The sequence below is a fragment of the Mobula hypostoma genome, chromosome 28, assembly GCF_963921235.1.
Source record: "Mobula hypostoma chromosome 28, sMobHyp1.1, whole genome shotgun sequence".
In the NCBI taxonomy this organism is placed as follows: domain Eukaryota; kingdom Metazoa; phylum Chordata; class Chondrichthyes; order Myliobatiformes; family Myliobatidae; genus Mobula; species Mobula hypostoma.
The window spans coordinates 107,065-130,213 of NC_086124.1; the positions used below are offsets into that span (position 1 = coordinate 107,065).

Below are 23,149 nucleotides of genomic sequence, written 5' to 3' on the forward strand. Positions count from 1 at the left end.
ATTCCCCACTCTGAGCTTTGACTTCTTCTCACCTGCCTATTACTTTCCCCGAGTCCCCTCCTCCTTCCCTCTCTCCTATGGTCTTTCTTTCCCACCCACCTGGCTCCACCTAGCTTCTTTCTCTCTTCCCCCCTCTTATGTTTTTATTCTGGCATTTTCCCCCTTCCTGCTTAGTCCTGATGAAGGGTATCGGTCCGAAATGTAGACTGCTCATTCTTCTCCATCGTGCTGCCGAGCTCCTGCGTGATTTCCTCGCATGCGCGCACATCGGGGCGGCCGTGTTCCGGGAAATCGCGCATGCGTTCAGCGAACAAAGGGCTCGGTGAATCGGCGACGCGCGCGAAATGCTGGACGAACTTAGCAGGTCAGACAGAGCAGAGAGTCGACGTTTCATCTGCAGATCTTCTCTAGTTTGTGACTGGAGAATCGGCAGTGAGTCTTTGGGCGGGGGTTCATCGGTACCGGCGGCAGAGCCGCGACTGAGGGATAGTGACTGTGAGCTCCGGCCACACCGTGCCTCCGACCCCGGGGACAGGCCAGGGCCTTTCCCTCTCTGTCTGCCCCCATCCGATCCGTCCCCGGGCCCCATTTCAGTAGCGTATGCGCATCGCTGGGACCGTGGAGGGGAGATGGGTGTCTCATTCGCGGGGATTTCTGGGTAAAGGGGCACCCATGGGTGTCATTACCAGCGTAATTTTTTCCGCCAGTCCAGGGGAGGGAATGAGAGCAGTTGGATCTCTCAGACACTGCCGAACTCCAGATATCTAAATCCATGGATTGGGAACTTGGAACAAATATATAGTTCTAACTGAATCTCTGATGAAGAAAAGACCTTACATAAGACGATGACATGTAGGAGCAGAATTTGGCCCGTCGAGTCTGCGCCACCATTTCATCATGGCTGATCCATTTTCCCTCTCAGCTCCTTTTCTCTCTCTCTCCTTCCCCCCCCCCCCCCATCCATTCATTCCTTCTCATCTCTGTTCTAAAAGGATACCCCTCTATTCTGAAACTGTGCCTTCTGGTCATAGACTCTCCCACTATAGGAATCATCCTCTCCACATCCACTCTATCAAGGCCTTTCACCATTCAATAGGTTTCAATTAGATCACCCCTCATTCTTCTGAATTCCAGTGAATACGGGCCCAGAGCCACCAGATACTCTTCATCTGGCAAGCCATTCAATCCTGGAATCATTTTTGTGAACTTCCTTTGAACCCTCTTCAGTTTCAGCACATTCTTTCTAAGATAAGGGGCCCAAAGCAGCACAAAATCCTCCAAGTGAGGCCTCACCAGTGCTTTGTAAATCCTCAACAATACATCACTTGTTTTTTAACTTTGTCCTCTTGAAATGAATGCTAACATTGCATTGCCTTCCTCACCACAGACTCAAGCTGCAAATTATTTTTTATGGAATCCTGCACGAGGCCTCTCAAATCTCTTTGCCTATCAGCATTTTGTATTTTCTTCCCAGTCAGTCCTTTCATTTCTACAAGCAAAGTGCATGACTGTACACTTCCCAACACTGTATTCCAGCTGCTACTTTGGCCATTCTCCTAATCTGTCTGAGTCAGTCCTTCTGTAGCCTCCCTATTTCCTTAAAACTACCTGCCCCTTCACCTATCTTTGTATCATCTGCAAACTTTACAACAAAGCCATCAATTCCATCATCTAAATCATCGAGATGTAATGTAAAAAGAATTAGTCTCACCACAGACCCTTGTGGAAAACCACTAGTGAGTGGCAGCCAACCAAAAGAGGCTCCCTTTATTCCCACTCTTTGCCTCCTGCCAATCAACCACTGCTTTATCCTTCCGGTCACTGAAAATGTGAATTAGTGCTGCAAGGAAAAAAAGAACAAAATCCTTCCATCTGCTTTAGTTCTTGGAGAAAATCTCCTTTATTCTATCAATGGTTGTTTTGGACTTTTTTACTCATGAGAACATGTTTAGTACCATTCTCTTTGGGTACATAATAATATCAAGCACCTTTGTCCGGGGTAACAACTGACCTGTAGATTTCACATCACAAATATGTCACACTCCAATGAGAAAGACTACGGCCCTGCCCTTCATATTCATGGCATTGTCATTAGTGAGTTCACCACTGTCAGTCACCTGTGTTGAAGGGTCAGAGTAATTGGACAATTTCCAGGATTAGCCATGTAATATCACATGCTCTTTGTAGCGCTGTGGGACATGACCAGAACTTGAAATAATACTGATGTTCCCTCCTTTTTAAAAAAAAAAGCTGCATGGATCAACCGTTGGTCTGAACAGTAACTTTTTACACAGCCTGAAAACTGCACAGCACTTTAAGTTAGCATGATATGAAAGAGAATTCCAGCCACGCACCAACAAAGCCTCAGTTACCGTGTGGCTGCGAAGCTTAGAGCGAACAGTGAATAATAAAAACATAGGAAACCTACAGCACAATACAGGCCCTTCAGTCCATAAAGCTGTGCCAAACATGTCCTTACCTTAGAAATTACCTAGGGTTACCAATACTGGGGAATCAAACTGAGCCAAGTCACAGACTGAAGATGGGCAGAAATGTCCCATTTTATACAGACAGGAATTCTGTCAGAAAATTTGATGGTCAATCCAGGATCCAGCCCAATAACCAGTTAGAAGGCCGGTGACCAGTGGTGTGCCTCAGGGATCTGTTCTGGGACACCTACTCTTCATGGTTTCTATAAATGACCTGGATGAGGAAGTGGAGAGATAGGTTAGTAAATTTGCTGATGACACAAAGGTTGGGGGTGTTGTGGATAATGTGGAGGGCTGTCAGAGGTTACAGCGGGACATTGATAGGATGCAAAACTGGCCTGTGAAGTGGCAGATGGAGTTCAACCCAGATAAGTGTGAGGTGGTTCATTTTGGTAGGTCAAATATGAAGACAGACTATAGCATTAATGGCAAGATTCTTGGCGGTGTGGAAGATCAGAGGGATCTTGGGGGTCCGAGTTCATAGGACACTCAAAGCTGCTGTGCAGGTTGACTCTGTGGTTAAGAAGGCATACAGTGCACTGGCCATCAATTGGACTGAGTTTAAGAGCCGAGAGGTAATGTTGCAGCTACATAGGACCCTGGTCAGACCCCACTTGGCGTACTGTGCTCAGTTGTGGTCGCCTCACTACAGGAAGGATGTAGAAACCACAGAAAGGGTGCAGAGGAGATTTACAAGGATGTTGCCTGGATTGGGGAGCATGCCTTATGAGAAGGTTGAGTGAACTCGGCCTTTTTTCCTTGGAGCGAAGGATGATGAGAGGTGTACAAGATAATGAGAGGCATTGATCGTGTGGATAGTCAGAGGCTTTTTCCCAGGGCTGAAATGGCTAGCACGAGAGGGCATAGTTTTAGGGTGCTTGGAAGTAGGTATAGAGGAGATGTCAGAGGCAAGTTTTTTATACAGAGAGGGGTGAGTGTGTGGAATGGGCTGCCAGTGGCAGTAGTGGAGGCGGAAACGATAGGGTCTTTTAAGAGACCCTTGGACGGATACATGGAGCTTAGAAAAATAGAGGGCTATGGGTAAGCCTAGGTAGTTCTAAACTAAGGACATGTTCGGCACAGCTTTGTGGGCCAAAGGGCCTGTATTGTGCTGTAGGTTTTCTACGTTTCTCATCTCCAACTTGTGTTGAACCTTGCTGTAACAGTGATGTCGGAGTTCAGCATAGAAAATTATCTCATACAGAACGAGAAAATTATCTCATAAGGCCATTGGGTAGAGGAGCAAAATGAGGCCATTTGGCCCATCGAGTCAGCTCTGTCATTTCACCATAGCTGATCCATTTTCCCCTAGCACTATCAGTACCCTCTAATATTGCACAGAAATAGGCCCTTCAGCCCATCTAGTCCATACCAAAGCAATTTAAACTGCCTATTCCAAGGAACCTGGCCCAGGACCGTAGCCCTCCTCACCCTTACTATCCAAACTTCTCTGAAACCTTGAAATTGAGCTCATATGCACCACTTGAGTTGGTGGTTCTTTCCACACTCTGGTGACCCTCTGAGGCAAGAAGTTTCCTTTCATGCTCCTCTTAAACCTCGCACCTTTCTCCCTTAACGTATGACCTCTGGTTTTAGTCCCACCCACCCTGAATGGCAAAAGCCCTCATAATTTTGTACACCTGAAACCCCGTTTTTATTGGGCGTCTCTGGAAATGCAGCTTGTTAGCCCCTTGCTAACAGCCACTGTACTCTGAGGCGAGAAACCACCCTTCTCAGGTTTCATACGTCTAGGATATATACGACTTTGATCCCGCCAAACCCCTGAGATTGGGATGTCTCGCACACCCAAACCCCGGTTTGTGTGAATGCTGTGTAATTTACTACCCCCCAGCAATCACACGTCTGCACTGCATACATAACAGATCGTACACTGCACAGAATTATAAAGAAATATGCTTAAGAATGCTAACTTAATCAAACAGTAATTAAAGGAAAGAAAGAAAAAAAAAACAAAAAGGGTCCATTATTCTTAAACAGTAAAATGTGCACTTAAGTTGGACCTCGCTTGAACTTGTCTGTCCCTCATATGCTGGACCGTCGGTCTGCATGAAAGCCCACACCATCTTCCAAATGCCGCTTGAAATCCATCTTGAACAAACAGGTCTCCCACAGGAATATTGGTCCTTCCTCCTTGAAGACATTCACCTGTAAGAAGCACCTTGTGCATCAGGGATGGCATCCTCAGCCATCTTCCCTCCTGTCTTCTTCCAGCTTCCTCTAAAGAAGACCTTGACCTAGATCAGTCTCCCTCACAAAAACTTCTCCACTCAGTACTCTCCAGCAGCTTCCCCCAATTCCACCATCCTGATTGGCTGACACCACATTCCTAAGTTGAACAACAAAGCCGTTTATCTCAGATCAAACCCAAACAGGCTGAAAGCAGAACAGACTGCTCTTACTGAACTGCTAAAATGAAATAGCTACCGCATAGCAGTAAAAATCCTAACCAGAGCATTTCACACCTCTTTCAAATCTCCTCTCAGTCTTCTATATTCTAAAGAATACAGTCATAACCTATTCAATCTTTCCTTATAACTCAGGTCCTCCAGATCTGGCAACATCCTTGTAAATTTTCTCTGTACTCTTTCAACTTTGTTTACATCTTTCCTGTAAGTCGGTGACCAAAACTGCACACAATACTCCAAATTAGGCCTCACCAATGTTTAAAACTTCAATATAACATTCCATCTCCTGTACTCAATACATTGATTTGTGAAGGGAAATCTGCCAAAAGCTTTCTTAATAACCCCATCTTCTTGTGTAAGACCTACTTTGGTTGGTCCTACTGGTGCAAAAATTTGCAGTTGCCTGCATTAAATTCAATCTGCCATGCAGAGCCATGATAACATTCCTCACTGTCCACTACAACTTCATCTTGGTGCCATCGGCAAATTTGCTGATCCAGTGAACCACGTTATCATCCAGATCATTGACATAGATGACAAAGGAACCAGCACCAATCCCTGCAGCACATCACTAGTGAAAGGCCTCCATTCAAATAGGCAAATCTCTACTGCCATCTCTGGCTTTTCCCACAAACCCAATATCTAATTTTATCCTGAATGCCAAGCAACTGAAGCTTCTTGACCAGCCTCCCATGCAGGACATTGTCAAATGGCTTACTAAAGTCCACGTAGGCAACATCGACTTTCATCGAAAGCTTCATCAACTTTCCTGGCAACTTCCACAAAGAACGCTATAAGATTGGTTAGACATGACCTACCACGCACGAAGCCTTGTCTATGCAGACAGTTATATATCCAGTCTCTAAAAATATATTCCAATAGCCTTCCCACAATGGATGTCAGACTCACCAGCCTATAATTTCCTGGTTTATCTCCTGCCTTCTCCCCATATCCCCTCATACCCTGATTGATAAAGTATCCATTAACCTCTGACTTAAAAATCCCAAAGACTTGTCCTCCACAACCGCCTGTGGCAATAAATTACGCAGATTCACCACTCTCTGGCTAAGGAAATTCCTCCTCATCCCCATTCTAAAAGGACATCCCTCTATTTTGAGGCTATGTCCTCTGATATCTTGGACTGCCCCACCACAGGAAATATCCACTGTATTGAGACCTTGCAACATTTGATAGGTTTCAATGAGGTTCCCTCTCATTCTTCTGAATTCAAGTGAGTAGAGACCCAGAGCCTTCAAACATTCCACATATGACAAGCCTTTGCATCCTGGAATCATTTTCGTGAACCTCCTTTGAACCCTCTTCGGTGTCAGCACATCCCTTCTTAGATAAGGGGCCCAAAACTGCTCACAGTACTCCAAGTGAGGCCTCATCAGTGCTTTGGAAATCCTCAACAATACATCACTTGCTTTTTTATTTTAGTCCTCTCAGATTGAATGCTAATATTGCCTTTGGCTTCCTCGCCACCACCTCAAACTTAAAATTAACCTTCAGGAAATCCTACATGAGGACTCACAAGTCTCTTTGCACCTCAGATCTTAGTATTTTCTCTCCACTTAGAAAATACTCTATGCTTTTATTTCTTCTACCAAAGTGCATGATCATACACTTCCTGAAATGCTGTCCTTCACCTATTGATGTCTTTTGTAAATCTTTTTACAGGTTAGAAACAACAAAGCATTTGTGTTTGGGAATCTCAAACACAATAACACGTCAGTTTTGCTGTCTCTGTCCAGGTATTTAAGGAGTGACCTGCTACTTCCTTTGTAACACCAATACGTCTGTTGATCCTTGGCAATGAAGAAGTATCTCATCCCAACTGGAAACATGCTTTGTCTCTGAAATGAAGTTTTCTGTAGTAACTCTGTGAAATTCACTGGAACCGGGGTGCTGAGAAAACACCACCGTTTGTTCACTGGAGATCAGTTTTTCAGCTGCATTGATTTTGTGAGGGATTCACTACATCTGCCATCTGACTTGATGAATTGACAGACAATTGATAGAGAACTGTGGGAAGGGATTCACTCACTCATCTCACCTGTAGCCACAACAGCGAGTCCACCCTGTGGAGATGCCATTCACCTGCTCAGACTATGGGAAGGTATTCACTCGTTCATTCAGCCTACAGACACATCAGTCAGTTCACATCAGGGAAATGCTGCTCACCTGCTGAGACTGTGGGAAGAAATTCACTCGGTCACGTGAACTGAAGGTACATCAGCAAATTCACACTGGGGAGAGGCTGCTTACTTGCTCAGACTAGGGTAGGGGTTTATTTGGTCATCTGAACTGAAGGTACACCAGCGAGTTCACACAAGGGAGATGCCATTTATCTGCTGTGATTGTGGGAAGGGATTCACCCACTCATGCCACCTACGGAGACACCAACGAGTTCACACTGGGGAGAGGCCATTCATCTGTTCAGACTGTGGGAAAGGATTCACTCAGTCATCCAGCCTACTGACTCACCAGTCAGTTCACACTGGGGCAAGGCCATTCTTGTGCTCTGATTGTGGGAAGGGATTCACTCGGTCATCATACCTACGGAGCCACCAATATGTTCACACTGGGGAGTGGCCGTTCACCTGCTCAGACTGTGGGAAGGGGTTTACTTGGTCATCTGAACTGAAGGTACATCAGCGAATTCACACTGGGGAGAGACTATTCACCTGCTCAGATTGTGGGAAGAGGTGTACTCGGTCATCTGAACTGAAGGTACATCAGCGAGTTCACACTGGGGAGAGGCCATTCACCTGCTCAGACTGTGGGAAGGGGTTTACTCAGTCATCGGAACTTAAAGTACATCAGCGAATTCACACTGGGGAGAGGCCGTTTACCTGCTCATACTGTGGGAAGGGTTTTACTCGGTCATCTGAACTAATGGCACACCAACGAGTTCACACTGGGGAGAGACCATTCACCTGCTCAGACTGTGGGAAGGGATTCAGTCAGTCATCCAACCTACGGAAACACCAACGAGTTCACACTGGGGAGAGACCATTCACCTGCTCACACTGTGGAAAGGGATTCACTTTGTCATTTGAACTGAATTTACATCAGCGAATTCACACTGGGGAGTGGCCGTTCACCTGCTCAGACTGTGGGAAAGGGTTCAGTCAGTCATCCGACCTACTGACACACCAGCCAGTTCACACTGGGGAATGGCCATTCACCTGCTCAGACTGTGGGAAGGGGTTTACTCGGTCGTCTGAACTGAAGATACATCAGCGAATTCACACTGGGGAGAGGCCATTTACCTGCTCATACTGTGAGAAGGGGTTTACTCGGTCATTTGAACTGAAGGCTCATCAGCGAATTCACACAGGGGAGAGGCCATTCACCTGCTCAGACTGTGGGAAGGGATTCATTCACACATCCAGCCTACAGACTCACCAGCGGGTTCACACTGGGGAAAGGCCATTCTCCTGCTCTGAATGTGGGAAGAGATTCACTCAGTCATCTACCCTACAGAGACACCAGCAAGTTCACACTGGGGAGAGACCGTTCATTTGTTCAGACTGTGGGAAAAGATTCAGTCAGGCATCCAACCTTTTGGCGCACTTCCGGTTTCACACTGGGGAGAAAATTTAAATAAGCTGCATGCTGGATATTTAACTATCACATTTGCTGAATCCAGAGTTAAGTTCCAAACTGACTGTTGGTGTTGAACTCTGCAGTTATTGCTGCTGTTCTTCAAACCCAGTTCTGCACCCTGGTCATTGGGCATGGGAGGAGTTTCTTCTGCTGGTGTTCACCTTTAATGGGACCGGAGTTTAATATTCTGGATCTGTGACTAATAAATCAGTTCTATTTTAAGCTCTGTATCGGGTACTTAGTTAATTTACAACACACACCCAGTGTACAGGAAAAAGTCCTCTCAGTCCCGCTGGTTCCTGCCAGTTTTTCTATTCCACAACTATCCTTTTAAATCCATCCTTGCTGTCAATTGATCACACTCTCTGCGGTGATGGATTCCAAACATTCACTGCAATGTGGGTGAAGAGTTTCCCTTTGAATTTTCTGCATGTCATTCTGCAGACTGAAGAAGACAAGCTGACTGCAGTGATGCAACCATATTGCAATCACTGCCTCCTAAGAGTTCCTTTATCTTAAGCTTCCTAATCGCCTCCAGTTCATTACTTAACACCCGATCCAGTATAGCTGATCCCCTAGTAGGCTCAATGACAAACTGCTCTAAAAAGTCATCTCATAGGCATATAACAAATTTACTCTCTTGAGATCCATTGCCAACCTGATTTTTCCAATCTAATTGCATGTTAAAATCTCCCATGACTATCATAACATTGCCCTTTTGACACATCTTTTCTATTTCCTGTTGTAATCTGTAGTCCACATCCCAGTTACTGTTTGGAGGCCTGTGTATAACTGCAATCAGGGTCCTTTCATCCTTGTGGTTTCTTAACTCAACCCACAAGGTTTCAACCATCTTCTGATCCTATGTCACATCTTTCTAATTTTTTGATACCATTCTTTACCAGCAGACCCACACCACACCCTCTGCCTACCTATTTGATTATATCCTCCTTTATGTTTGGCCTTTCCAGGAAAAGACAATATTTTTATGTTCAGAACAACAAAGAAGAGGGACTGTGAGGGCATATTCTGGAATTAGTGTACATAGCAAACAATAACTTCAGCAACCAACCTTCAGATCTGAATATGGATTGTAGATTGAATTTAAGATACATCTCGGACCAGTAAATTGCATGAATAGGACTCAGACGACAGCACTCAGAGTAAATTGCAGATTCAGAAACAGCCACTTCATTGATATATGTCTGCATATGTATGAGTGCAATCAACACCCCATTACTGTTGTTTTCATGCAACTAACGCTTATTTTGGGTGTGTTGGTGGAAAGATCCAGGCATTTGAAAACTACATGTACCTCGAAATAAGCATTATGAGGGCATTGTAACTATAGAAGTTAGAGAACCTTTGTTCTCTAACATATAAAATGTGCTGTAATGTTGGGTCATGAGGGTCCCCCCTCCCCCCCCAAAAAAGGGAGATGAATTCAGGACAAGAGGAAATCTGCAGATTCTGGAAATCAAGTAATGCAAATGCTGGAGGAGCTCAGCTGCTATGGAAAAGAGTAAACAGCCAACATTTCGGGCCAAGACCCTACATCAGGACTGAAACAAAGAGATTAGAAGTCAGGGTGGAAGGTGGAGGGAGGAGAGGAAGAAGGACAAGGTTGGATGAACTCCGGATCATTCGGGAGGCTGAAAGAGGTGACAGATAGGACATATAGAGAGGTAGTTACACCCAAGGTGCAGAACACGGGAAACTGGGTGACAGGAAGGGGAACGGGGTTAAGGGGCCAGTGCAGAGCACCCCTGTGGCCCTCCCCCTCAACAACAGGTACATCACTTTAGATACTGTTGGGAAGTATGACCTTACAGAGGAAAGTTGCAGTGGGTGAGTCTCTGGCACTGTGTCTCCCTCTGTGTAGGGAAGAGGAGGGGGAAGAAGAGGCACGCTGTGGTGAGAGGGGATTCATTAGTTCGGGGAATGGACAGGTGGTTCTGTGGGCGAGAACAAGATTCCCAGGTGCCAGGGTCCAGGATATCTTGGATCGAGTCCTCAGCATTGGGAGGGTGAACAGCCAGAAGTTGTGGTCCATCTAGGTACCAGTGACATGGGTGGGATGAGTTACCATGTTCTGTTAAGGGAGTTCAAAGAATTGGGTGCTAAGTTAAAGGGCAGGACCTCCAGGGTTGTTATCTCAGGATTGCTACCTGTACCACGTGCTAGTAAAGCTAGAACTAGGAAGATTATACAGTTTGGTACGTGGCCAAAGAGTTGGTATAGGAGGGAGAGCATAAGATTTTTGGATCATGGGGCTCTCTTCCACAGAAGGTGGGACCTGTACAGAAAGGGGTGGTTTACACCTGAACTAGGGAGAGACCAATATCCTAGCAGGAAGACTTGTTAACTCTGCATGGTCGGTTTTAAACTAGAGATGCAGGGAGATGGGAACCAGAGTGCCAAAACTGTTAGTGAAGAGGTTATGGAGGCAGATTTTGCCAAGACCTCAGACAAAGTTAAGAATCAAAAGGTTGAACACGGTGTGACTAAAGTCCAGAGCTGCCTCTATTTCAATGCAATAAGTATCAGAGGAAAGATGGATAATAGAGCTGAAGATGAGGTAGCTGGTTTACAAACAGAGGCAATGTGTAGTTGGGAGAGGCTGATGGTAGGACAAAAGTGCAGACAACAGGACAAGTTGCAATGTAAAAGGCAGACAAAATCAAAAAGGGTGAATACAGGACTGAAGGTGGTGTATCTGAATGTGTGCAGAATACAGAATAAGGTAGATGAACTTGCAGCACAGTTGCAAACTGGCAGATATAATGTAGGCATCACTGAATCATGGCTGAAAGATTACAGTTGGGAGTTTAATGTCCAAGGACACATTATATTGAATGGACAGACAAACAGACAGAGGAGTGGCATTGCTCTGTTGGTTAAAAAACAAAATCAAATCATTAGAAGGAGGTGACATGGGGTTAGAAGGTGTTGAATCATTGTGGATGGAGCAAAGGAACTGCGAGGGTAAAAAGACCCCCCCCCCCATTCAAAATAGTAGTAAGGATGTGGACTACAAATTACAACGCAAGATAGAAAATGCATGCCAAAAGGGCAATGTTACAATGGTCATGGGGGCCTTCATAATACAAGTAGATTGGGAAAATCAGGTTACTGCTGGATTACAGGAGGGGGAATTTCTAGAGTGCCTATGCGATGCCTTTTTAGAGCAGCTTGTGGATGAGCCCACTGGGGGACCAGCTATTCGGGGTTGCATGCTGTGCAATGAACCAGAACCGATTAGAGCTTAAGGTAAAAGAACCCTTAGGGGAAAGTTACCATAATATGATCGAATTCATCCTGAAATTTGAAAAGGAGAAGCTAAATCAGATGTATCAGTATCACAGTCTGGTAAAAGGAATTACAGATGCATGTGAGAGTAGCTGGCCATAATTGATTGGAAAAGAACACTGGCAGGGATGACGGCAGAGCAGCAGCGGTTGGCATTTCTGGAAGCAATTTGGAAGGTACAGGATATATACATCCCAAAGTGGAAGAAGTGTTCTAGAGGAAAGATGACACAACTGTGGCTAACAAGAGAAGCCAAAGCCAATGTAAAAGCCTAAGAGAGGGCATTTAATATAGCAAGAATTAGTGGGAAGTTAGAGGCTTGGAAGCTTTTAAAAACCAACCTAAGGCAATTTGAAAAAGCAATTTAGAAGGTAAAGATGGCATACAAGAGTAAGCCTGTCAATAATATTAAAGAGGATATCAAAAATTTCTTCAGATACATAAAGTGTAAAAGAGAGGCAAGAGTGGCCAAGACTGCTGGAAGCCGATGCTGGAGAGGCAGCAACGGGGGAGCAACAAAATAGTGGACGAACTGAATAAACATCTTGTATCAGTCTTCTCTGTGGAAAACACTAGCAGTGTGATGTCAGGGGGCATGAACTGTGTGAAGTTACCATAACTAAAAAGGAGGTTCTTCAGAAACTGAATGGTCTGAAGGTAGATAGGTCACCTAGACCAGATGGTGTACACCCGAGAGTCCTGAAAGAGGTGGCCGAAGAGATCATGGAGGCATTAGTAATGATCTTTCACAATCACTAGGTTCTGGAAGACTGGGAACTGCAAATATCTCTTCACTGTTCAAGAAGGGAGAGAGGCAGAAGAAAGGAAACTATAGGCCAGTTAGTCTGACCTCAATGGTTGGGAAGATGTTGGAGTTGATTATTAAGGATGAGGTCTCAGGGTACTTGGGGTGCATGATAAAATAGGCTGTAGTCAGCATGGTTTCCTCAAGGGAAAATCTTGCCTGACAAATCTGTTGGAATTCTTTAAGGAAATAACAGGCAGGATACACAAAGGAGAATCAGTTGATGTTGTGTACTTAGATATTTGGAAGGCCTTTAACAGGTTACCCAAGCCACAAGCCCATGGTATTACCGTAAAGATTTTAGCATGGATAAAGCAGTGGCTGATTGATGGGAGGCAGAGAGTGTGAATAAAGGGAGCCTTTTCTGGTTGGCCGCTAGTGACTAGTGGTGTTCCACAGGGCTCTGTGTTGGGCTCGGTTCTTTTTACGTTATATGTCAATTAATTTGGATGATGGAATTGGTGGTTTTGTTGAAAAGTTTGCTGACAATATGAAGATAGGTGGATGGGCAGGTAGTTTTGAGGAAGTAGGCTACAGAAGGACTTAGACAGATTTGGAGAATGGGCAGATAAATGGCATATGGAATACAGTGTTGGGAAGTGGTGGAGCAGACTCAATGGGCTGAATAGCCTAATTCTTCTCCTATGTCTTAGGAACTTCAGGGAGTGGAATGCTTGCATTTACCCTATCTATACTCCTCATAATTTTGTATGCCTCTATCAAATCTTCTCACAATCTTCTTCATTCTAAAGAATATAATCCCAACCTATTCAATCTTTCCTTTTAACTCAGGTCCACCAGACCCAGCAACATCCTTGTAACCTTTCTCTGCACTCTTTCAAACGTGTTTACATCTTTCCAGTAGGTAGGTGACTAAAACTGCACACAATACTCTTAAGTCTTATACAACTTCAACATGTCATCTGATCAGCAGCTACAGGAAATGTTTGATAGAGGATATGGCTACTAAAGGAGGTTCTACCAGTTATTACATATAAGGGTTCACATACTTTTTCCAGTCTGTTTATTCCTCTGGTTAGATGCTGCCTGACCTCCTGAGTTCCTCCAGCACTTTGTGTGTGTTGCTCTATATTTCCAGCATCTACAGAATCTTGTGTGTTATATCTGTATTTTTTAAATGGGTTGGACTTTGACATTTGGCACACAAAGTGGCTGCTGGAGTCACAGAAAAATACAGCACAGAAACAAGAACATCTAGTCTGTGCCAAGCCATTTAAAATGAATAGACCCATCGATTTGCACACGGACCCTACATTCATATCCCCACCAACCATGCACCTATCCAAACTTCTCTTAAAACATTGTGATTGAGCTTGCATGCACCACTTCTGCTGACTGTTCCACATTCTCCCCACCCTCTGATTGAATAAGTTTGTCTTATTGACTTTTAATGGTGGCTGGCAGTCCAACTTAAAGGTGCATTACCGTCACCAACTGGATTGGAGTGTGGTGTAGAGATTTGGGAACTAAAACCTGTATGACTACTTTTTTCCAAATGAAAGTTAAATTACCCCAGAAGTCCTAAAGTAATAAAAGACAACACTGTAAATTAAATTAACGTCACTCCTGTCACTTAATATTTTTTAAAACTATCAACCCCAAAGAATGTAATGAAGCCTGCATTTGATTTTTTCAACTAGTATGCTTCACACTGTAATAGTATATGCGCAACTGTTTCATAATGATGACAGACCTACTCAATCCAGAATTATGTTTTCCAACAATACATAAAAAATAATTAAGCATAGTATGCCCAATTCTAAATCGCGTCAATAAAATTCCTTCCCTTCTTGTTTCACCTTTCTCCCATAAACCCAGCAGTTTTATGTATTTTATAAAGCTGCCTCCCCTTATGCCCATTATCCCACAAGTCTTGCTATAAGCCCCCAATTCTTAACCCGGCAAACCTCTCGGCTTCTGATTTGCTAAGTGGAAGAGTTGTATCTAGTTTTGTTTTTAGCTATACCATCAACCTGCTCATTCCCATCAACACCTCTATGCGCAGGAACACATACGAAGCAGGCATACAAACCAATACTGCAAATATGATGAGCATGTAGCAACCAATCTGACCAACTACTAGAATGTCGATTTTAAGACTTACCGAAACTGAAAGAGGGTGGGGGGGGGTAACATTTCACCTTTCACCGTTAACCCATAACCTCTAGTTGTAGACTCACCCAATCTCACCAGAAAAAAAGCCTGCTTGCATTTACCCTGTCTATACTCCTCATCATTTTGTATACTTCCATCAACTCTCCCCTCAATATTCTACGTTCCACGGAATAAAGTCCTAACCAAATTAAATATTTCTTAGATCAAGTGCGCAGGCGTAAGGGTAGAACATCGCGCATGCGCTCCATGGGCGAAAGGCTCGGGAGAACTGGTAACAGGTAGGAGCGGATCTCTAGGTGGGCGTTTCATCGGTACCCGCGTTCGCACCTCGACAGAGGGACAATTACTATGAGCCCGGACACACTGTGGGCTCGCAAAACCGGATAGTACCGGTCCATTCCCTCTGTCAGCCCCATGGTTTGGATCCGGGCCCCGGGGAGCTTGCTGCTGATTAGTGAACGTACTGGCGCCGTTTCTGTGGCGCATGCGCATCGTGGGGACTGTGGTCCGAGGTGTCTCGATCGTAGGGGTTTCTGGGTAAAGAGGCAGCCATGGGTGACATTTACACCACTTTCCCCGCGGTCCATAGGGAATGTTTGGAAGCGCGGACGGAGGGAATCGGAGCGGATGAATCGCCCAGACACTGTCGTGCTCCAGCTATCTTAATCCAAAAATATAGTTCCGAGTTTATCTCGGATGAAGAGTACCTTACAGTCGATGAAAATGTCGCTTAGTGCTGCATGGAAAAGAAGAACAAAATCCTTCCATTAGCTTTAATCACTTCTCTTCTATCTCCTCTTGTTCGGGACCTTTGTACCCGTGAGAATATAAGAGCAGAATTAAGCCAACTGGCTCATCATGTCTGCTCTGCCATTCAATCATGGCTGATCCTTTTTTACCTTCCTCAACCCCATTCCCCGGCCTTTCCCCCGTAACTTTTGATGCCGTGTCCAATCAAGAACATTTCAATTTCTGCCTTAAATACACCCAATGACCTGGCCTTCACAACTGCCTGTGGTAACAAATTCCACAAATTCATCACCCTCTGGCGAAATAAATTTCTCTGCATCTCTGTTTTAAATAGATGAGCCTCTATCCCGAGGCTGCGCCCTCTTGTCCTAGACTCTCCCACCACGGGAAACGTCCTTTTGACATCTACTCTGTCTAGGGCTTTCAACATTCAAAAGGTTTCATTGAGATCCTGCCTCATCATTCCAAATTCCAGCGAGTACAGACGCAGAGCCATCAAACATTTCTCTTATGATAACCCTTTCATTCCTGGAATCATCCTTAAGAATTGCTTCTGGACCTTCTCCAATGCCAGCACATCTTTTCTCAGATAATGAACCCAAACTGCTCACAATACTGAATGTGAGGTCTCACCAGTGTCTTATAAAGCCTCAGCATCACACCCCTACTCTTATATTCTAGACCTCTTGAAATGAATGCTAACGTTGGATTTGCTTTCCTCACCACTGATTCATCCTGCAAGTTAACCTTTAGGGTGTTCTGCACAAGAAGTTCCAAGTCCCTTTGCATCTCAGATTTTTGGATTTTCTCCCCGTTTGGAAAATAGTCGGCACATTTATTTCTACTACCAAAGTGCATAATCATGCACTTCCCAACATTGTATTTTATTTGCCACATTCTTGCCCATTCTTTTAATCTGTATTAAGTCTTTCTGCAGCCTTCCTGATTCCTCAACACCAGCTACCCCCCACCAATCTTCGTATCATCTGCAAACTTGCTAACAAACCCATCTATTCCATCATCTACATCATTGATATACATCATAAAAAGCAATCCCAACACCAACCCCTGCGGAACACCACTATTCACTGGCAGACAATCAGACAAAGATCCTTTTATTCCCACTTGCTGCCTCCTACCAATCAGCCAATGCTCTAACCATGTTAGTAAATTTCCTGTAGTACCTTGGGCTCTTGGTAAGCAGCCTCATGTGTGGCACCTTTTCAAAGGCCTTCTGCAAGTCAGAATATACAACATCCACTGCATCCCCTTTTATCTTTCCTATTTGTAATCTCAAAGAATTCCAACAGGTTCGTCAGGCAAGATTTTCCTTTAAGGAAACTATGCTGACTTTGTCTTATCTTGTCCTGTGTCGCCAAGAGTTCCATAACCTCATCCTTAATAATTGACTCCAACATCTTCCCAACCACTGAGGTCAGGCTAATTGGTCTATAATTTCCCTCCTGCTGCCTTCCTCCTTTCTTAAAGAGTGGAGTGACATTTGCAATTTTGCAGTCCTCTGGTACCATGCCAGAGTTCAATGATTTTTGAAAGATAATTGCTAATGCATGCACAATCTCTAACACTACCTTTTTCAGAAACCTAGGGTGAAGTTCATCTGATCTGGGTGACTTGTGCATCTTTGGGTCTTACAGCTTTTTGAGCACCTTGTCCCTTGTAATAGTAACTGCACTCACTTCTCTTCCTTCCACACTACAACATTTGGCACATTGCTAGTGTCTTCCACAGTGAAGACTGATGCAAAATACTCATTTAGTTCATCTGCCACTTCCTTGTTCCCTGTTATTATTTTGTACCATTCTGTCTGGTTACGGGAACATATCGAACACAGTTGCCCTCGGTAACAAGTAACCTGTAGCTCTCAAGCACAAAAGTGCCACACTCCAATGAGAAAGACTTCTGCCCTCCCCTTCATATTCATTGGCATTGCCATCAATAAGTTCACCACCGTCAATCACTGGGGGTAGGGGAGTGGTCAGAGGAATTAGATAGTGTCTAGGATCAGCCATGTAATATCAAGTGCCTTTTGTAGCGCTGTGGAACATGACCAGAATTTAAAATAATACCACTGTTTCATCTATTTTTTTCAGAGTGGTACAAACCAACCATTGGCCTGAGCAGGAAATTTTTTACACGGCCTGAAAACTGTGCAGCATTTTAAATTGATATTATATTTGAAAAAAACATCCAGCTTGCAGCAACAAAACCTATGTGCATGGGAACATTTCAGTTACTGTGTGGTCTCACACCCGTGCACCTTAGAGGCAACAGTGAATAATACTAATGGAGAGAGTCGAACTGAGCCAAGTCACAGGTTGAAGATAGGCTGAAGCTGTCTGTCGTGATGCAGACAGGAAGACTGTCAGAGCATTTGATGGTCAGTCCAGATGCCTGATTTGTGCTCAGTTAGAAGATGACTTCTTCCCCTAACTTGAGCTGAACCTTGCTGTAACAGTGTGATGTCAGAGGTTTGCTGTCTCTGTCCAGATATTTAAGGAGTGACCAGATATTTCCTTTGTGACACCAATATATCAGTTGTTGATCCTTGAGGTGAGGAAGTATCTCATCCCAGCCGGAAACGGGCTTTGTCCCTGAAATGAAGTTTTCTGTTGTAATTCAGTGAAATCCACTGGAACTGGGGTGCTGAGAACACACCAGCATTTGTTCACCGGAGATCAGTTCTTCAACTGCATTGACTGTGTGAGGGATTTACTATACCTGACAATGAATTGCCAGAGAATTGATAGAGAACTGTGAGAAAGGATTCACCCACTCATCCCACCTGCAAACACACCAGCAAGATCACACTGAGGAGAGGCCTTTCACCTGTTCTGATTGTGGGATGGGATTCACTCAATCATCCAAAGTACAGAGACAACAACAAGTTCACACTGAGGAGAGGCCATTCACCTGTTCTGTGTGTGAGAAGGGATTCACTCACTCATCTCAACTACTGGCACACCAGTCAGTTCACACTGGGGAGAGGCCGTTCACCTGTTCAGACTGTGGGAAGGGATTCACTCGGTTGTCTCAACTGAAGGTACATCAGCGAGTTCACACTGGGGAGAGGCCGTTCACCTGCTCAGACTGTGGGAAGGGATTCACTCAGTCATCTCAACTACTAGCTCACCAGTCAGTTCACAATGGTGAGACACCATTCACCTGTTCAGACTGTGGGAAGGGATTCACTCGGTCATTTCTACTGAAGGTACATCAACGAATTCACACCGGGGAGAAGCCATTCACCTGCTTAGACTGTGGGAAGGGATTCACTCAGTCATCCCAACTACAGAGACACCAGTCAGCTCACACTGGGAAGAGACCATTCACCTGCTCAGACTGTAGGAAGGGATTCACTCAGACATCTGACCTCCTGGCACACCAGCGGGTTCACACTGGAGAGAGGCCATTCACTTGCTCTGAATGTGGGAAGGGATTCACTCACTCATCCAGCCTACAGAGACACCAGCGAGTTCACACTGGAGAGAGGCCATTCACCTGCTCAGACTGTGGGAAGGGATTCAGTCATTCGTCCAGCCTACAGACACACCAGCGAGTTCACACTGGGGAAAGGCCTTTCACCTGTTCAGACTGTGGGAAGGGATTCACTTGGTCATCTCTACTGAAGGCACATCAGCGAATTCACACTGGAGAGAAGCCGTTCATCTGCTCAGACTGTGGGAAAGGATTCACTCATTCGTCTGACCTGCTGGCGCACCAGCGAGTTCACACTGGGGAGAGACCATTTATCTGTTCACAATGTGGGAAGGGATTCACTCAGTTATCCAACCTACACAGACACCAACGAGTTCACACTGGGGAGAGGCCATTCACCTGCCCACACTGTGGGAAGGGATTTATTCAGTCAACTCAACTTCTGGCACACCAGTCAGTTCACACTGGGGAGAGGCCATTCATGTGTTCAGACTGTGGGAAGGGATTCACTCAGTCATCTCAACTGAAGGTACATCAGCGAATTCACACTGGGGAGAAGCCTTTCACCTGCTCAGACTGTGGGAAGGGATTCACTCAATTATCCACCATACAGAGACACCAGCGAGTTCACACTGGGGAGCGACCGTTCACCTGTTCTGTGTGTGGGAAGGGATTCACTCAGTCATCCAGTCTACAAAGACACCAGTCAGTTCACTCTGGGGAGAGGCCATTTACCAGCTTTGAGTGAGGGAAAGGATTTACTCAGACATCTCAACTACAGGCACATCAATGAATTCACACTGGGGAATGTGTGTTCACCTGCTCAGACTGTGGGAAGGGATTTACTCATTCAACCTACAGAGACACCAGTGAGTTCATACTGGGGAGAGGCTGTTCACCTGTTCTGCTTGTCAAAAGGGATTCACTCAGTCATTTGAACTGAAGCTACATCAGTGAGTTTACACTGGGGAGAGGCCATTCACCTGCTCTGAATGTGGGAAGGGATTCACTCACCCATCCCACTTTGTGAAACTACCGAGATCACACTAGCAAAAGTTTAAGATGCATACTGGATATTTAACCATCACATATGCTGAATCCAGAGTTAAGTTCAAATCTGTTGGTGTCGAACTCTGCAATTATTGCTGCTGTTCATCAAACCCAGTTCTGCATCCTGGTCACTGGGCATGGGAGGAGTTTCTTCTGCTGGTGTTCACCTTTAATGGGACCAGAGTTTAATATTCTGGATCTGTGACTAATAAATTGGTTCTATTTTAAATTTTGTCTCAGATGTTTAGTGAATCTACAACACACCCAGTGTACAGTAGAGAGTCAAACGTACACTCCAGCTGGACTAATAGAATATACCAAAGTATGAAAGCAGAATTGAATTGAATTGAATGATCTTTATTGTCATTATACATAGGTACAATGAAACTCTGTTTGGCTTCCTCTCAGGCAATTAAATAAAGCAGTAGATAAAAACAAGACAGTAATAGAAAAACAGTATTAAATAGATAAGTAGCAGACAATAATTTGTAGCAGCACCAGAATATCACAGTAATGCACAAAGTGCTGTTAGTGCAATTATTTGAGTCCTTGTGTGTGGTCACCGTTTCAGTCATTGTTCTGTGGGAGTGGTGTGATGGAGGCCACAGCTCTGGGATAGAAGCTGTTCCTCAGTCTACTTGTTCTGGCTTTTAGTGTCCTGAACCTTTTGCTGGACGGCAGTGGGTCAAACAGGGAGTGGCCGGGGTGTGTGGTGTCTCTGGTTATGCTGATTGCTTTCCTCCTGACTCTGCTGGAATAGATGGTGTTCTGTCCTGACAATTCGCTGGGCCGCCTTCACCACGCGATGTAGGTCTTGTCACTCAGCGGCTGTGCAGCTGGCATACCACACTGTGGTGATGTTGGTCGGGATGGTTTCAATTGTGCTTCCGTAGAAGTTAAGCAACAGCTTTTGTGGAAGTTTGGCCTGTTTCAGCTTTCTGAGGAAGAAGAGTCTTTGTTGTGCCTTTTTTACAAGCAGCGAGGCGTTGGTGGTCCATGTCAGCTGTTTTGACAACATAACTCCAAGGAACTTTTGGTTTTCCACACTTTCCACTACCTCTCCATGTATATGGAGGGGTGTGTGTACTCTGTCCTTTGATCTCCTGAAGTCAATGATAATCTCTTCTGTTTTAGAAGTGTTAAGGACCAGGTCGTTGTCCTTACACCACTCCGTCCGATGATCCACCTCAAGCCTGTAGGCTGATTCATCCTCGTCCAAGATCAGGCCAACCGCTGTGGTATCGTCCACAAATTTAATTACGGAGTTGGGGGTGCAGTCATGTGTAAAGAGTGTGTAGAGCATAGGGCTCAGCACACAGCCCTGCGGGGTGCCTATTTTTAAGATGAGAGTGGTGGAGGTGTGCTTACCAATTCTGACTTGGTGTGGTCGGTCTGTGAGAAAGTTCATGACCCATGAGCACAGGGAGGAACCAAGGCCAAGAGTGTTCAGTTTGCTGACCAGTTTATTGGGGGTGACTGTGTTAAATGCAGAACTGAAGTCCACAAGTAACATCCTCACATAATGAAGAACAATTAGTTGGATGTTCAATGGAGCAGAGTCAGAAACCAGAGACAGGTCAGCATGGGCAGAGTTTGGGGCTCTGCATGGAGGTAGGGGTAAGAACGGATGATGATGAGCAGGGAAACAACAGGGATGTAGTAAGGAATGACAGAGTAGCAACATTTGGAAGCTGATTGACAGAGAAAAAAAGTTTGATTTTGACTGCTAACATTAAGTATATTGCTTGTGAGAGCTTATGTTGCATAATTAAGGATAATAAGATGATTTGGTCATTGAATACGTGGCTGAGGAACTGGTGCAGAGGGCATGACCGGTGATTCTAGCCATGACCAACCTGTCAAAGCATTTCATCACCATAGAATAACTATCAAGACGAAACTGTAAGAAATGTGCTTACCAAAGGAATACGTGACTGCCAGCACCCGTTGTACTGAACATCGTACAAGAATAACGATGTAGCGGAGATGAGTTGATCACAGACGGCAGACTGCAACAAATGAGTCGGTTGATGATTGGAAGGACTGAGTTCGCTGGAAATAGTAAACTTGCCCTGTTCTTTATGTACAAAAAGAATGCTTTGTAAATAGCGTATTGGATGTCTCCCACCATCCCTGGCGAAAGTGAATGTAAACTTCCTTTTGCAAGGAATAAAGGCGCTTGACAAAGATTCACTGAATTGGTATTGTGTTTTGTGAAACTTAGTAGAGAGATAACAGATTTTTGAGGTTCCACCAAGATTTTTGGTTGAGGTGTGGTAGCGATGTTTGGAATTCCATATGACTGAACTGCTATATGGAAATTCCCTGGGAGTAGCGATCAACATAAAGTAAGTTTCTCCTTGCTCCTTTGGACTTTCCCTCCTGGAGCCGGACTTGGGGGTTTCTGTTTCGCTGCTGTCCGATGCACTGCAGTTGATACTGGATCAGATTGTTTCCTCGGCGTTCTGACGCTTTCAGAGTGCTGACTGAAACTGACTAATAAGACAAGGTGTAAGAGCCAGAATACATGAAAAGGATCAGACCAGCGTCTGGGAAGCTAGGGTTCAGGGAACCATATACTAATGAAGTAAGTGACACTTATACAGTGGCATGCAAAAGTTTGGGCACCCCGGTCAAAATTTCTGTTACTGTGAATAGATAAGCGAGTAAAATATGAACTGATTTCCAAAAGGCATAAAGTTTGAGATAACACATTTCTTTAATATTTTAAGCAAAATTACTTTTTTATTTCCATCTTTTACAGTTTCAAAATAACAAAAAAGGAAAAAGCCCCAAAGCAAATGTTTGGGCACTCTGCATGGTCAGCACTTAGTAACACCCCCTTTGGCAAGTATTACAGCTGTCTGTAGCCAGATAAGAGTCTATCTGAAAAGTTCAAAGGAACATCTAAACAAGCCTGATGCATTTTGGAAACAAGTCCTATGGACTGATGAAATTAAAATAGAACTTTTTGGCTGCAATGAGAAAAGGTATGTTTGGAGAAAAAAGGGTGCAGAATTTCATGAAAAGAACCCCTCTCCAACTGTTAAGCACAGGGGTGGACCGATCATGCTTTGGGCTTGTGTTGCAGCCAGTGGCACAGGGAATATTTACTG

General features: G+C 44.7%; 3 protein-coding genes across 4 annotated transcripts in view; 2 read left to right on the forward strand and 1 right to left on the reverse strand.

Annotated features, from left to right (window-relative positions):
* The window catches only part of LOC134339033 (zinc finger protein 239-like), a 27,055-nt gene extending 19,796 nt beyond the window's left edge, over positions 1-7,259 (reverse strand). The window contains exon 1 of the mRNA XM_063035297.1: positions 6,972-7,259. The gene's annotated coding sequence lies outside the window, so the exon portion shown is untranslated. The remainder of the gene's footprint in view (positions 1-6,971) is intronic.
* LOC134338723 (zinc finger protein 850-like) overlaps positions 1-9,260 on the forward strand; it is a 44,470-nt gene extending 35,210 nt beyond the window's left edge. The window contains exon 3 of the mRNA XM_063034765.1: positions 7,202-9,260. Coding sequence (XP_062890835.1) covers positions 7,202-8,524 — 1,323 coding nt within the window. The 3' untranslated portion in view covers positions 8,525-9,260. The remainder of the gene's footprint in view (positions 1-7,201) is intronic.
* On the forward strand, positions 330-22,376 carry LOC134339032 (zinc finger protein 420-like). 2 transcript variants are annotated; one of them, XM_063035294.1, is made up of 2 exons: positions 330-364; positions 17,639-22,376. In XM_063035294.1, exon 2 carries the CDS (start codon positions 18,391-18,393, stop codon positions 19,729-19,731), a length of 1,341 nt encoding a protein of 446 aa, XP_062891364.1. In that variant the 5' UTR covers positions 330-364; positions 17,639-18,390; the 3' UTR covers positions 19,732-22,376. The 2 variants fall into 2 exon arrangements, with proteins under 2 accessions (XP_062891364.1, XP_062891363.1); XM_063035293.1 differs by lacking the exon at positions 330-364 and adding an exon at positions 15,001-15,055.
* The last annotated feature ends 773 nt before the right edge of the window (positions 22,377-23,149 follow it).